Source organism: Barbus barbus, assembly GCF_936440315.1.
Source record: "Barbus barbus genome assembly, chromosome: 50".
Taxonomy (NCBI): domain Eukaryota; kingdom Metazoa; phylum Chordata; class Actinopteri; order Cypriniformes; family Cyprinidae; genus Barbus; species Barbus barbus.
The window spans coordinates 13,001,572-13,018,156 of NC_136728.1; the positions used below are offsets into that span (position 1 = coordinate 13,001,572).

Sequence of the window (16,585 nt, forward strand, 5' to 3'; positions counted from 1 at the left end):
CATGTACGGCACATACATACAGAGAATTGAAATAGCGTTACTCTCAGCCCCTTGGTGCATACAGTTAACATTTAAGACACTGACAGTAGACGTTAAAATACAGATAAATACAGTTTAAACATATGTACATACAACTATACAGATATACAAATGAGGACATTGTAGAAAAATAAAGAAAGAGATAGATAAAGTGGCATAAGGCACATGGCAGATAGAGTGCAAACCAGTTAAATGAAACAAAACTGTGCAGATATATGTGTACATGTATAGAGTGAATATATATAGTGCAAGAGGAGCTTATCAGTCTGAGGACATTGTAGAAAAAAGAAAGAAAAAAAAGAGATAAATAAAGTGGCATAAGGTACTATACTACAGTATAAGGCTTTTAAATAAAAAGTGTACACTCATTTATTAAACTCTTCACAAAGCCGAAAAAGCACGTTGCACAAAATGAAGCCCTCCAAGTCCAGTCAGTCAGTTTAACTCTTAACATTTTCTTGATATCTATTACATGTCAGATACATAATTTAAATTGAACATAAAACAGTCTTACTTGATTGGAAAACAGCAATAAACGCATATTTCAGCCTCTTTTAGTAGTAGGCAGCACACTGATAGTCTCAGACCAGGCACTAATTTTAGTCTGAGGGCTTTCAAACGTCCAGATGAATTATTAACAGGGGCTGGACCATGGACTTTCTCCCTAATCCTTTATTTATGTCCACAAACCAGGCGTTTTTCAGGAAAGCAAATGGGAGCCCGACCAAATAAGAGAGTAAACATCCACAAGTCACTGAGGTCACGCTGATAACCAGAAATCAATGGCACTGACTCAGTCATACCAGAAACATGAATCACAGCGTAAGGTTTACTACACAAGCAAATATGAACTTACTGTTACAGTGAGACCGTGGTAAACTGGCTAACACGGATCCAAGGAGAAAGTGTTTTCTGAACCTCCACAAGTGATGAAAACCTCTGCGGATGTTTGCACAATCTACAAAAAAAGGAAAACATGATGCATTTTATTTAACTGCCTCTTTTGGCACACTTTTCATCGTGAAAGGCTGCTTATTTCTACCGTGTCATTTTTAAAAACTAATATTATAGATTAATATTTACGTATTAATCTATAATACACAACAGTAAACACAAAGTGTAGCAGTAAGAATAAAACGCACCATTTTTGCACTTCTGAACAATTTAACAGAGAACCTAAATAGAGTCTATAACTTCGTCTACGACTTAGTACAATAAAGCGCAAACGTACCTCAGTCTTTTAAATGTGTCTGATGCTGAGCAATCGGCTCGAGCGCACGCTCTGGTTTATTTCCAGCTGATCACTTTTTTTCTTCTCGTCGGAGCGCGAGAGCGCGACTATTCCGCGTATCTGACAACGATGTGAAGTATGCGCGGAATGAGGGCAAGAATGAAATGAACGCGAAGAACTGAGTTTGCTTTGGGGGCGGGGCCGGGGTGACGTGACTCGCAGAACTCCTGGGTGGAGGGAGGGGCCGCGTGTGACTGGAGCGGTGAGGAGTTTTGATTCATCAGTGACTCGACTCTTTTGAATCTTTTTCACTAAAGCGATTCGCAGAGTCAGTGGCCTCTCTGAAGTCACAAATCGTGGCGCCAGCAAGTGCAACTGAATCGTGCATTCAATCAATTCATAATCCACGAAATGACTTTTACAAGAGCATTTCTTCATCTTAGGGTTTCCCAACATTTGCTTTTTTAACTGTTGGCATAACTGTCATCGATCTCTTCAAAAAAAAATAATACCCAAGAGTTTCGTTTTTACATTTTAGTCGTATGAGTCAATATTAGCCTACACACTTTCCCAACCACGAGGACACCTTCAGAACCGAAACAGTAGGTTACTAACTAACTAATAACTACTACAGAGCACTCAAATGTCATTTTTTCTTGCAGTCAAAAAATCTAGTGCATGGAAATGAAGAAGATTCGTTCACTTGATTATTTAAAGATATAACACAAAAGTAAAAGAGTAGGCGGAGCGATGACACACACACACACACTTTTGTGTCTGTGAATTGTGGGACTTTCTATAGACTTCTATTAGGCTACTTTTATACTGACCAAACGTTGTATGTTTTAAATCCCATAACAGAAAACCTGTTTGCATTGTTACACTTTCAAAGAAACATAATTTACTTTTTTCCCCCCTCTTGTCAAAATTTCAGGTTTTAGCCTGGGCCTACTATCTTTGTGGAGACATTTGGTCCCCACAATGTAGCATAAACAAGTACACACACACACACACACGCACGCACGCACGCACGCACACACACACACGAAAGTAAGTCACTCAGGCTTCTTATTACATTTGGATTAATTTCCAATAAGGTTTACGCAGATGTATTTAGCTTACATTACATTAGTCTACATTGTGTTAAGATATATTACACAAAATTTCCACTAGAAAAGTTTCCACATGAGGGTTGTTAACGCTGATAATAGAATACTCCATCATTATATGTACCATTGCCATCTTGTGGTAAAACTGTTTCACACATAACATAGAAACCAGAATCCCACTTTTCAGAGATTTTATTTAAATAAATACATAAAAACATGGTTATATGTGATGTGTGAACCTCACATTCCCTACATTAAGGATAGTAATATAATAAATGTTATCCTTGTGGGAACAGTTTCTTTGGCCCCTATGAGGAAAACAGACTATAAATCATATACATGCTAAAATAGCAAAAAGTTTTGAGGGGTAGGGTTAAGGTAAGGTGATAGAAAATACACGTATAGTATAAAGACCATTTAGTCTATGGAATGTCCCCATAGAAAATGGAAACCAGTGTGCGTGTCTTCACAATTTTACTAATTTTTATTAATAAATTAACTGATAATTTAACAAACGTAAATAACACTAAAAAAAAAAAAAAAAAAAAGAGGCTTGATTTTGAAGGTTAGAAAAAAAAAGGATGCTTTAATCAAAAACAGCACTTGTCAATTGAATAAAAATCGAAACATAAATACATCCAGCAAACACATTTCACAGTAATTGCAAACAAAAAGGGTAAACCTGAAAATCCTTGAAAATCAATATGTGCTTTTACAGAAGGAGAGAGCAGGAGCGAGATGAAGGGGTGCAATTAAATGGTCATATAATTGGATCTGGAGAACAAGCAATGAAGCAGCTTGTTAACTTGTTACTGTTACCCCGTGAGAGCAAGCCAGCGTGCCTGATCCTGCCATTAGCAGAATGTTGTTCTCACATTCTATAGGGACGCAATCAAAAAAACGGCACGAAAAGGAAACAGTGAGAAACACCTTGAGGCTTTTCTTCCCGAGAATGATATTCACAGAGAAAGGAGCACATGGGTCAAAGAACATGAATCGTTCTAAGTTATGACGTTCAGATTTGATTAAAACGTATGAATCAACTATACTCAAAACGAGTATAAATGCTCTTTAGCAGATTGGAGGTCATGTCTTTCCTGTGAACGTTTTATAAATGGAGTCCTCAGAGGCATGTTTGATGTTCAGGATGAATGCTCGTCTACCTTTGATGTTCAGTTGAATATCAAGCCACCGTAACTTTGAAAATCCACACACTAAGGGTCCGACCCATCAAGTGACACTGACAAAGATGGATGGGGCTCTGAAATCCAAATTCAGAAGGATCACCGAACCTATAATTCACTTTTGAGGCCTCCGTTCCTCCATCACCTTTGTCATTCTTAACCTTTAGAAATACAAGCACTCTTATGTTAGTAAGAGTGATGATTAGCGAAACAAAAAAGTGAGGAAAATGAAGAGATTAAGAGAGAAAGAACAAATGTTACAAAAAAAAAGTCAAAATAATTGCAATCTAATCTAACTGCAATTCAGGACATTACGCACAGGTCAGTCAATTACCCAGGTGTCCTTTCTGTAATTTCCCCCTCAGATTACACAAATCACCTGCTTTTGTGATAAAAGGAAGTCATAATGTGTGAAAATTGCATAATGTGTTATATAATGCTCCGTTTGTAATGTTCTCTTCCAATATTTTAAACAAACAGAGCTACGTATAGAGAAACATATTACTGTATGTATGTAACAACTTTCTTTTTGAGCTACAGACATAAATGATATCCCAAAAATCACATGGTTAGATGAGGAGAAGTGTAATATTAAAGTTGTTTCGAAGTTATTTCAATAAGAATCAACACAATCTGGAATGTCACATGGCACATAGATTCCCCTTCAGGATTTCCATGTGAATTTGCCATGTTGACCAACAGAAAGCCGCTTGGTTCAAAAGCGACTGTGTGAGCGATGCTTTATGCAACATTATGCTATTGACAGTTAAAAATGGACCAAATATTGCTAATGTGACCACAAATGTACTTTTCTAAATGTTTGGACCATTTTTTAATAAACTGGTGATAAGACCCTACAGATCTGCGTTTAAAAAATACTAGCATATCAGACTATGCACAGAACTGTTGTGGCGAGTTGTGCTGGACACATTTTCTTTAGAAAATCCAAAATCATACTATTACACATAAAGATATGACATTTTCTCTAGCAAACCAGGCACAAGAATTTCAGCGCTTCAGGTAGAAAAGTAATCTTCTGGAAAATGGAAAAATGAAACTAGTTCTTCCGAAGACATTTTAAAAAATCTATACAAGTTTAGAGTATTTCTCTTCTGTTTAAAACCAACAGCATTTGTTCGGAGAGTGACTCAATTCAAGATGATCCATATAAGAATATTTTTGGTATTTATTGGCAGTTAAAACCATCTATGAAGCTCAAACACTGTAGTGTATCCAAAACTGTTTAAGAGATCAAAATGAGACAATTTTGTTTTGCTGCCATTTTGAAAGAATCCAATAAGAATGTTAAAGCGATTTTTCAAGCACCGGTTCCCCATGTGGATGCGGACGGGTTTGAATGGAACTAAATTACCCCCAAACAGCCTTCCACTTAAGTAAGGACAAAGAGAGTACACGTCTCCTGGTCATCCCTGCGCTATTTTGAAGGCTGTAAGCATCTGTTCCAATGAGTGAAGGGAGTCTATCAGTGACAAGATGACTTAAAGTACAGCACTCAAGAATGCTGCCTTTGGCTCGGCAGAGAGGGAGGAAATAGAATGGAAAGATAAAGTCTGACAATCACAGTGGGCTAGATGATCATCCACATTTAATGGAGATTTTATAACATATTTCAGGTGGAGATAAAACATGGACATTGAATTTTACAAATGACTCTACTGCAATGAAATTGCATCAAAAAGGTATAAAAAAAAAAAGTATTTTTTATAGTTTCCACAAACATAAAAGTTGCACTACTGCTAATTAAATTCGTCTTTCAGTTTAAATACAATTTTTTTTTCCAAATAGTGATCCAAGTCACCGTGATTTAAGATGTAAGAAAATAAATTAATTACTATCGGGTTTCAGAGTTCTTTAAAACAACAAACTGCGCCAGATTTGTGTGACAATAGCATGCGAGTACATTTTTGGTTGATTCAGATAAGCTATGCAAGTGCAGACAGTTATAAAAACATTTGCACAGGAATCAATACTAAGCCTTTAAAAATTAAGATATGCAGTGAAACAGCAACTCATTACAACTAAACTAGTTATTTGGTCAAACAGCCACTTGGAAACAGCTGCCTTAAATCTAACACCGCTTCTGGGCTTGACTTTGTAAAAGAGCTGATACTGTGAAGCAAGATAATATACTGTTTTATGTGACAATGTGTAGTGCAAGGCTGCAAACGGTATTTTCTCTCATAGGTCTCTTTAGGCACTTCAGGATTAATATGTTTCAAACGGATTATACTGCTAATTGCATTTCCACAGGTAAAAGGCAAAGTTATGCCTTTGACGCTTCATCTGAGGAATTGAATGCTGTTATCAAAAACATTTATATGCATAGTGTTATTTCCTTTAGTGTTTTTACATCTATCTAGACGACAAGAAATAATACTTAAGACACAATTATTAGTCATATAAGGGTATTGTACAATACTCTAAAAAGAATTAAACAGCATGTTTTTCTGTCAGCCTCATTAAAACACGAAAAAGCGGTCCACAGACATATTTCCCCTTTTAGCTCATTCCACATGTCTGTATCTGGTGAAAAGGTTGTAAAGAACTCGGAGTGTCGATTTTAGGTCACAATTCACAATATCTGGAACAAAACAGAAGAAAAGAATGATTCATTTTGCAATAGCTTTAATAAGAGTTATAACAGTTTTGGCCTGAAGAACTCTTGAGCAGCTGAAACGCAGATACAGTGCACAGTTTCTTCAGTTGCAGTACTTGTTTGGAGTGATTTAAAGCATGAAGTGGATTGATGCAACGCTAAAATAATGTACCCGACTCTTCAAGGACTTTGAACGACAAAATTCAAACAACACACAAATACACACACACACACACAAAAACCCTACTAGACACACTTTTAACTTGAAAACCATTCAATGCAACTCACAACCAAATGCACACACGGTATAAAGAATACTTTGAAACACGAAATAGTGATTATATAGTAATATATAAATATATAGTAAATGTATTAAATATATAGTAGTGAATATAAAGTTGGGATCAGTATCTTACTGATCCCAAATTTTTGAACAGCAGTGTACTTACATTTACAACACAAGCCAACCCAAAAAAAGCTTTTAATTTTATTTAAATAATTTTTCAATTATCTCTGAAACTTTTATATGAGACATTTAAGAACTGTATAAATTCAGACTGAAAGAGCAACACTTGTGTATTGGGAAAGTATCCAAGTACAGTCCTGACAAGACAAATCTTTTTAAAATGGCCTGTCAACCACACAATTACAATGACATGATTTGGACCAAACAAAGCCATAATTACCCTCAGGCCTGGGTTTGGGCCTCTCCAAGCCACCGTCTTGCATCAGCTCAAAGGAGAAAGACACATTATGGACCTGCAGGTAAAAAAAGAAACCGCCATATTGTAACACCTTGAAGCACAAAGAAAGACATGCGTTTAAAAAAAAAAGTGATTTCCCCAAACTGGACTGTAGATGGACTTAAAGCAGTTATCTCTGAAATCCACACACAAGCACGGACTGGATATTAGAAGGAAGCTACACATCACCCCACTTATCCGTTTCCTGTGCAGAAGCAGATTACAGATGCATCCTGGTGCGACATGCCCATTTGGCAGAAGCCGGGCCTGCTGGATGTGACCCAGGTGAGCAGCCTGTACTCTGGGCTGACTGTCAACACCACCCCCTCTCAATGACACTCAACACAGCACACCAGGGTGGCTTTCATACTGAAGCACGCTAACCGCAGACGACAGCTAATTTATACCTTTTGGTCAAAATTCTCAGGCGTCAGGAAGAAGTTATAGAGGGGGACGAAGTATCCTTCCAGAAGTCCCATCAGCAGGACCAGATACACACCGTCTGCAAACTATAAACACACTTCAGTCAGAACAACACAGTCCTGTCGTAGACGCCAAATCGAGAGATACAAATTTACATAATTCTGACACACTAAAATTACTTTTATTCAGCAAGGAGGCATTCAATTTATCAAAACAAAAATCAGTGAAGATTCAACATGACTAGATTTCTATTTCAAATCAAAAAAGCATCAAGTTTTCACAAAAAATATTAGGCAAAACAATTGTTTTTTTGAACACTTCTTAAGCAGCAAATCAGCATATTAGAATGATTTCTGAAGGGTCATGTGACATTGAAGTCTGACGTATCAGCTGCTGAAAATTCAGCTTTGCTTCACAGGAATAAATTACTGTTTAAAATGCATTAAAATTGAAAATATTTATTTTAAATTGTAACTTTTCACAAAATGACTATTTTTACTGTATTTGTGATCAAATAAGTGCAGCCTTGGTGAGCATAAGAACCTTTTAATTTAGAATTTATACTGCATTTATTAATATTGTGTATATTTAGATTATAATAGGATTTTATTTTAACAGGAAATCAAATATGATCTTATTAATTGATTAAAATCAATTAATATGGAAGATTTGGCATTCGTAAAATAAGAATATTGACAAACATAGCTATCGTATAGGTTCAGAAAACTTGAAATATATAGCACACACTGAACAAGCTACTTTAGATTTTTATGGTGCTTTTGTGTTCCTTTTACAGACTGAAAGCTTCAGTTCCCATTGTAATTCCATGTAAAAGTGTGCACAGTCACAGTCAAACAGGTTTACATCATAACTAAAATAACAGAATGACTTAATTTATTGAACAAATGGTCTTCTATCGCTGTCTGCGGCTGCTACCATTTTATTAAATCACTGTAACACATGATTTCTCCTGGCATAGCGCTTTTCGTTTACCACAATCACAATATATTTATTGTGCTGACCCATGTGTTACCTGTGTGTCCAGTTCAGCTACTTCCAAGTTCAGTTTATTCAGGTGTTTGTTGACAAAGGTGATTAGAGTCTGCACAAAACAGATGCATATGTGGTCAGGCTTGTTTAAGAACGTCAATTCGGCTAATATTTTGGCTCTTTCATACCTTCTTCACCACATTCAGCTTGTCAGGAGCATGATCAAACAAGGTGTCAAACGCATCCCGCTCTGAATATAAGAATACATCCAGTAATTAGAAACACAACTGCAACTTTTAAAGGAATAGTAAATACTGATGTTCAAAAGTTTGGGGTTGGTACGATTTTTTTAATGTTTTTGAAAAAAGTCCCTTATACTCACCAAGCCTGCATTTACTTTTTCAAAAACAATAAAAACATTATTTAAAATAACTTTTCTAACTTTAATTTAAAAAGTGTAATTTTTCTTGTACTCAAAGCTCAATTTTTAGCAGCCATTTCTACGTTCTTCAGTGTCACATGATCCTTCAAGAAAATCATTCTAATATGATGCTCAAGTGAAATTTCTTATTTTTAAATGTAAAAACGGTTTAATACTAGCTGCTTAATATTTTTCGGGGAAACTTGATACCTTTTTTTTGATAAATAGAAAGTTCAGCATTAATTGGAAATAGAACTTACAATAAAAAAAACGTACTAACCGCAAACTTTTCAACAGTAGCTTGTTGGAATTTTAGAATGGAAATGGAAATCATAATTTAATAACACTTACCATGTCTGCCAGATAATGCCCTGCGAACACAAAAAAACATCAATGATTGAAACTAGTACTAACATACACATAAGCATGTGGTCAGAAAATCATCACATAACATCAATATATACAATAAGAGTTGTCATCAAATATTTAAATGTCTCCCATCATGTAATGCTAAATTACTCTATAAAAACGCTACTAATTTAATAACATAGTTAAATTAAATCTTTAGCAAATCTGAAAATGAATATCCTGCATCCTGAATAGGAATATACATTTAAATTGATTTTTGTTTATTTATTTGTTTTATTATTGTGTAGAATTTTAATAATCAGCCATTTATCAGCAAGAATTTCATTAATGCAAGCTAGGCATTTCATTTATCTCCTGTACAACGGGGGGTAATTTATCTCTCTTAATTCTACGGTCACTGAAAGCCAGGCAGAAAAGATGGCTGCCATTTGGGTGTGTGGAAGGGGGATCAAATTGATCGGGCAAGTCTGGGACAGCCCTGGACAGGGCTTCCTCCCCATGAGGCCCCCTCCTCCTCACTCTCTAATCACTCCTGCCAGCCATCAGCCTGGGCAACAGCAGCTACTGTGTGTATGATAACAGCCTCAGGAAGTATTCCACAAACACACACTTATCTCCCCAGCTGCCAGGTGCCTGCTGGACCGCTATACAGTCAGCTGTGCACATATATGTGTGTGTGTGTGTCCACGCAAAGAGTGACAAAACAGCGCCAAAGCTAATCCAAACGACATCTTGTAATCAGCGATCTACTGCATAATGATAGAAACATATGAAAGGAATCATTCCAAATGGTGCAAAAGATTATTACACCCTGATATTGACACATTTATTAACATATGGGGGTGACATTTGGAAATTAGGGTTGCAGCGTTGACGTACTCTGTGTTGCCAGTGATCTTCTCCATAACCTGACGGGATTGAAGAATGCCCTCTCGTTTCTAAGGGAAAGAAAAAAGGAACAGATTAAATATGAACCGAAGCCAGAAATCTCCAGAAGACAAATAACTGCTATCGTTTGTCCTATCAAAATATCTGATATGGGAAAACACGGAGTTCCTCTTGTCAGGCACAACAGGAGAAATACAAGATGACGAAGTCTGATGACAACGTTTTTCAAATCCATTCTCCTACATGAAAAGTTAATAATAGATATATAAATGTATAATTTAAAAATAGTATAAGATGTTACTAAGTTTGGCCATTTTCCAGGTATAAAATAAATTTCCTTGACTTAAATTTTTCCTTGACTATATTAATTCTGGGTACTATAAATATCTGCATTTGATTCAACATTGAAAGCAAGACGGTATAAAAAGCAAAACAACGAGAACGTAAAAATTATACATCGATATTAGAAAGCTAGCATCAGTTACTTGAGCTAATTAGCTTTATAAATGGAGGCTAACTGATTATAACCATCCATATTTGATTCAATATCACAAGAAAGCTAGTAAATATTGACTATAGTCATAAGTATTTGATTCAATATCGAAAGAAAATACTAAATGAAAGCAAGAAAAATGTGAAAATACAGACAAAAACATTGACTTCATTGAGCTAGCATCAGTTACTGAATCAGTTACATTTGGTTCAAAAGCAAAATAAAGCAAGAAAATATGAATTATTACCATTTGTATTGATTCATTAGCAAAGGTAAGCAGAAATACAATGAAAGAAATTAAGATAAAAGACAAAATACAGATGCCATCAATCAGTAGTATTAGCGTGTTAGCTTTCATCTGCATTTCCTAGTCAGACTTGTTTTCTTTTCTTAAAAGACATACTTTGACAAAGATTGGTAGGTCAAAAACAGCAATTGAACCTTTCTGTGTGATTTTGTGAAGATTTATGAGAGAATTTGTCTGGCGAGTTTATCAGTTTTTATACGCTTTATATGTTTTAAATGCAAACATAACTCGCCTGATGTCATCTACTTCTAGCAGCATGACAACAAAGATTTATTATGAGTTACAGAACATCTGAGTCTAAAATAGAGGTACGTACCTGGACTACAACCACCTGAATGGACACATGGTCAGGGAGGCGAATGGGGGCTCTGAAGTGCTGTGAGAGCGCCACCAACAGGTGAAGGATGGCTACAATGCTCTTAGCATGAACCGCTAGTAAATGGTTTTAAATAAAAAAAAATAAATAAAAAAAAAAGAGAGAGTGAGAAAATACATTGAATTGCATGAATTAATACCAGTATTGGAACGAGACAAGCTAAGATGTAGCTTCAGCTCTGTGAATTGTTACTTAAGGACACAGGATTGATGTTCGCCTCCATTTAATACGAAAATCAATAGCGCATAAATCTCTCTGCCTCATAAAACACAATAAAAAGACCTGCAATCTCTTTAGTGTCTCTTCCACATAAGTGGAGCGATTGAAATCCACTAAAAGACACTGTTACATCACCTTAAGTGTTTTCCAAGCCTTTGAAGACCTAAGCTATGAGAAACACCCATCAACAGTGTTTTAAACAGACGTTACTTTGCCATTTTGGGCACCACAGCATGTCTAAGTAGACACTTTAAGACTCACTGCCCAATACAGGTCCATGATTAACAGTCTTATTTAGGAGCTTTTGAATGACTCATGCTGGAGCTCTAGGGACCTACAGTCGACGTTCCACTTGATGCTCCTGGTGGAGACCTTCAGAGCGTCATTGATCCTCTCCAGCACCGTCTGCAGCTTTTGTTTCTGGGCAATCTCAGATTGAGTTACCTCTGCAACATTCAGCTTCTCACCTTCAAGCTTTTCTACGGGATGGAAACACAAGGCCAAATTATAATAGAGAAGATGGAGCTCAGAGAAGATCTTGAGGAGTTCAGGTAGAGCTTTCCTGGATATTTAGTCAAATATAACCAATACAAAGTAGCCATTTTGTAAAATAAACATATGCTTTACCAAAGAGCTTTTGAAGAACCTGCCCATCATAGAGATCTTCAGCCAGGTCCTTCACGATGATCCTTTCTCCAACCAGAACATCGTTGATCCAGTCGATGAGCACCTAATTTGGGCATAATCATGGACGTACAGGTTTGGAACGACATGAGGGTGAATTTATAATGACAGAATTTACATTTTTGGTTTTAAACACAAACCTTCATGAGTTCCTGGAGTTTTCGGTCATTTTTTGAGTTGGGGTCCACCATGGTGCGGACTTCATTTTCCTCTGTGAGGAAGAGAAAGAGACAGGAAGAAGGGAGGTGTAAGGGCATATTATTAACCTGAGCGAGCATCAATTGAATAATGAGGCTACGGGTTCACCTACCTAGCATGATGTCCTCAGGATGAAGCTCAAAAGGTGTGGGACTCAGGGGGAGATTAATGGCGTTCATCCCCTCCTCCTGCAGCTCAGATACTATGGGATACAGGACACATTGGGTGAGAGATGACAAATTATTTCTGAATAAAAAAAAAAGAAACAAAGACAAGAAATTGAGTAGGGTTTTTTCGCTTCATATTATTGCGGTTATACAAGTGGTTGACAATATGTTCATTTGCCTTGTTAGATTATAATGAATGCTGTGGAGAAGCATCTCTTTTACTATAGATAGTTAGGGTTAAGGATCATTTTAACTTCCCAAACTTAAAGTCCATATGAAAAACCATTTACAAGCCATTTTACTTCTGTAACCTGACACAATTTAGAGTAAAAGTAGATATTACTGTACACTACTATTAATACTTTTCAGCATGGACTCATTGAATGGTAACACTTTAGAAAAGGAAACACACATTCACTATTAACTACGACTTTTCCCCTCAATAAACTCCTAATTTGCTGCTTATTAATAGCTAGTAAGGTTTTTAAGTTTAGGTATTGGGTAGGATTAAGGGAATAAGGCATTAATATGTTCTTTATAAATACTAATAAACAGCTAATATGCTATTGATATGCATGCTAAAACGACTAGTTATTAGCGAGAATAAGTATTACCCATTAAATACCCATTAAAAAGATTTCTATTTCAAATAAATGTTGTTCTTTTGAACTTGAACTATGACCTACTCATCAACGAATCCTAAAAACATGCGTCACAGTTTCTACAAAACTATTAAAATATATTAAAATAGAAAACAATTATTAAAAATAAATATTTCACAGTATTACAGTGTTTTTCCTGCATGTTTGATCAAATAAATGGAGTCTTGGTGAGAAGAAGAGACTTAGGTAATACTTTAGTATAAGGACGAATTCTCACTATTAACTAGTTTAGCATCCCTTTTAATAACATCTTTGGCTGTTTATTAGTACTTACAAAGCACATATTCTGCATGACTATATTCTTCATCCCTAATCCTACCCAGTACTTAAACTACCTTACTAACTATTAATAACCTGCAGATTAGGAGGTTACTGAGGCAAAAGTCATAGTTAATGGTTTGTTAATAGCGAGAATTGGACCTTAAAATAAAGTGAAACTTATAAAAAATAAAAATCATTAAATAAAATCTTACTGACCCCAAAGTTTTAAACAATAGTGTATATTATATCCATAACAAGGTAGTAAATAATAAAAAAAAAAAAATTGTAAAAAACATAATAACTGTATATTCAAAATACATTAATATATATTACATTTTGAAATATTAAATGAAATAAGTAATTAAATATTATTGTTTGTGCAGTGAACAATATTTAGCCACCATCAGAGACATCAGGATGGCTTTAATCCCCCCCCCCCTTGCCCCTGCTTGGCTTGGTAAGCAAAACAAAAACACCTTAGCAACCATATAGCAACACCCTGGCTAACCACCCACAACAACCTAGCATCACAGTTCATATTTTCAGAAGAAAGTGTAAAAATGCATATATTTATTAGACTTGAGGAGAACTCGAAGGCATCAACATTATCAACATCCTCAGAAACAACCCAGCTCTTCGCTCCCACCGCAGCCCAGCACGCATTGCATCAACAGCGCTGATTATGGGGATGCGAATATCCTGTGCTGGATTCCAAAGGCCTCCCATGGAGGATGATATCCTATTAATCAACACCCTCTCGACCTCATGCACACAGCTGCTCTCCTGCTGCTTATTCTCACTGACGCGGGGCGCATACAATCCAACGGAACGACAAAGACCTCATGTATCTTGTACTAGGGTGAGCTAAGGTTAACATGGGTGACTGGGTGGATGTTTAATTTAAACACCACAATTTCTGCAATAATTGTCCAATTACCTAAAACTCCACCAGAAGATTCTGCTTGGAAAGAGCTACATAAATAAAAAGCTACATTATTATTTTGGTTTTTTAATTCACCGGAAAAAAATGACACTAAATAGGTTTGGAATGACATGAAGGTTGATTAAATAATAATGTTAAGTTGCGGTAGTCTTCCTGCACCCTTTTAATTCGTATTTCCAATTGTGGAACGAAAGTAATAAACAAAATGCACTGCATCCTGGGTACAAGCCACAAAATATTCCTCATCAAATCAAATCATACATCAATTACCCATCCAGATCACAGTTTTTGTCCTGTGTGAGTGAATAGGAGACGGAGAAATAGACAGTCAGAGTATCAGAAGGCTCAGCTGCTTTTTCCTCTAATTCAGCCTTGCGAGTGCTGATGGATGCCATGCAATCATTGCAGAAGTGCACTCTGGGAATCGTGCAAACCCAGAAGAAACACTCCAATGTAATGGGCAGAGGCACACTGCCTAATTTACTTACCCTGGATAAGACAACAACAACAAGACTAATATATTTTTATTTGTTAAGGATGTGGATCACTATAACTTGTCGGGATTTTTGCATATTATCAGGGATTCACTAATAGTTTATTTTGAATTAAGAAATTGTTATTTTAACTATAATAGAAATTATTACATAATTACATTTTTATATTGACCATAGGCTACCGGACTGTAGGCAATTGCACGCGATGTACACAGCATTAAAGTTTATCATGAATAGGCTAAATGTTACATAAAGTACATAAAATAAAATAGACCTACAAGAAAACATTTTATCCAATCCATCCCACAGTCTTGCTAGCTGTGTGTGTCCATTAACTGATTCCGTAATATTATAATTTATTTATTAATATATTTCCGTATATTATTATTAGCCTATTATTATATTTTAATATTCGTTTTTTTCCCTTCATTTCGATCTCTTTACATAACGTTCTGACCAGTTTTGTAAATAAGCCTACTGTAAATGCTCGACATAAAGCTTTGATTATGCTGACTGGAATTTATAGCCTATTGGAAATGCAGCTTAAAGGTTGAATTGAACATATTTCTTTTTCTAAAACGGGGTCTGCAGCGTTTTCAAAAGTCTCCGTTTTCGACCTTGAAAACGCAGGAGTAGTGTAAACGATAGGCGTATCCGTAGCAAAAGTTACGCGTTTTAAAACGAAAATGCACTAGTGTAAACGGGGCCTAAGTTACAGCAGCGCCAGTCAATGGCTACCGTCACCAACATTCTTCAAAGTATCTTCTTTTGTGCTCAACAGAAGAAACTCAGGTTTGTAACAACTTGAGGGTGAGTAAATGATGACGGAATTTTAATTTAGGGTCAACTATTCCTTTAATGAGGAAAACCCCATATATTTTTTTACTGTACATTTATTTCTAATGTTTCTACTACTAATTTTATTTTATAGAGCCACATTTTCGTAAGCACTGCGAGCTGGACACGTTCAAAAGAATCGGTTCTCGATTCAATGAGTCGATTCAACTGAGTTGGAGAAACGCAAGAACCGATTCAGTTTGATTCATGAATCAGACCGCTTTTGTATAGCTTCTTCTTAAAAAGATCCGACTCAAAAGAACGATTCATCCGCGAATCGAACATCGCTAGAAAGCGGCACAAACTTTGGAATGTAAACATCACATTTTTCGCTACTTTAAAAACACCCGTTATCGTTTCCTTTTCGGATTTTAAAGTATATATGAGGAATAGAGATGCTGACAGTGTTAATAAACGTATTCCTGCGCCAATACTGCTGGAGGTGGGAATTATTCAGGCCTCTGAAGAAGTTCTGTATTAATTTGAGGACTTCAGATCAAAACGGTCATGAACTAGTTCGTTTGTTTAACATTTAGAAGGTGCAAAATAAAGCGTTTTAAACTCAATCGCTACCTTCTTTTGCCTTTTTTCTCCTGGCCAGAGTCCCACCAAGTTTCCCCAGAAATGAGTCATCTTTCTTTCTGGAGGACGGAGACTTTGGAGTTGGCGACTTTGGAGTTGGAGACTTTGGAGAGGACGGAGATTTCTGCGGGGAAGACGCCATCGGATCAAACAAACAATCAAGGTCAGAAAAGTGTAAATAATATGCGATTTCCCCCGCTGAGGGAGAGAGTAAAATCCCAGGAACAGGAACGGAAACGGAATTCCAGCTATTTGCCCAGCCTTCTAAAACGAGCTTCCCTTATCCTTTGATCCCACCCTCTTTTCCAGAGGGAGACTGTTCAGAAAGTTATTCGTAGTGAGCTGCCA

The 16,585-nt window shown here is 36.3% G+C and overlaps 2 protein-coding genes across 4 annotated transcripts in view; both read right to left on the bottom strand.

Moving 5' to 3' along the window:
* The window catches only part of LOC306868405 (transcriptional enhancer factor TEF-1-like), a 37,979-nt gene extending 36,532 nt beyond the window's left edge, over window positions 1-1,447 (bottom strand). The window contains exons 1-2 of one of the 3 annotated variants that reach the window (XM_079414533.1): window positions 1,271-1,447; window positions 896-997 (exon numbers count right to left, since the gene is read on the bottom strand). The gene's annotated coding sequence lies outside the window, so the exon portion shown is untranslated. Of the gene's footprint in view, window positions 1-553; window positions 641-895; window positions 1,000-1,270 lie in introns of those variants that run through there. The other 2 variants (XM_079414535.1, XM_079414534.1) reach the window with 2 other exon arrangements.
* A 3,689-nt stretch (window positions 1,448-5,136) lies between these two features.
* On the bottom strand, window positions 5,137-16,502 carry LOC306868407 (alpha-parvin-like). Its single transcript, XM_079414541.1, has 13 exons — window positions 16,229-16,502; window positions 12,404-12,493; window positions 12,234-12,304; window positions 12,037-12,139; window positions 11,748-11,888; window positions 11,131-11,246; window positions 10,006-10,064; window positions 9,109-9,128; window positions 8,525-8,586; window positions 8,380-8,448; window positions 7,331-7,432; window positions 6,867-6,939; window positions 5,137-6,165 (listed from the first exon to the last, which is right to left on the bottom strand). The coding sequence occupies exons 1-13, from the start codon at window positions 16,377-16,379 to the stop codon at window positions 6,089-6,091; spliced, it is 1,134 nt and encodes a 377-aa protein (XP_079270667.1). The 5' UTR covers window positions 16,380-16,502; the 3' UTR covers window positions 5,137-6,088.
* Between the last annotated feature and the right edge of the window lie 83 nt (window positions 16,503-16,585).

Coding starts and splice junctions, on each gene's coding strand:
- LOC306868407 (XM_079414541.1), bottom strand. CDS start 16,379: ATGGCGTCTTCCCCGCAGAAATCTCCGTCCTCTCCAAAGTCTCCAACT. Junction 12,494..16,228: donor GAGAAAAAAGGCAAAAGAAG/GTAGCGATTGAG, acceptor TGTATCCCATAG/TATCTGAGCTGCAGGAGGAG. Junction 6,940..7,330: donor CTGAGAATTTTGACCAAAAG/GTATAAATTAGC, acceptor TTTTACCTGCAG/GTCCATAATGTGTCTTTCTC.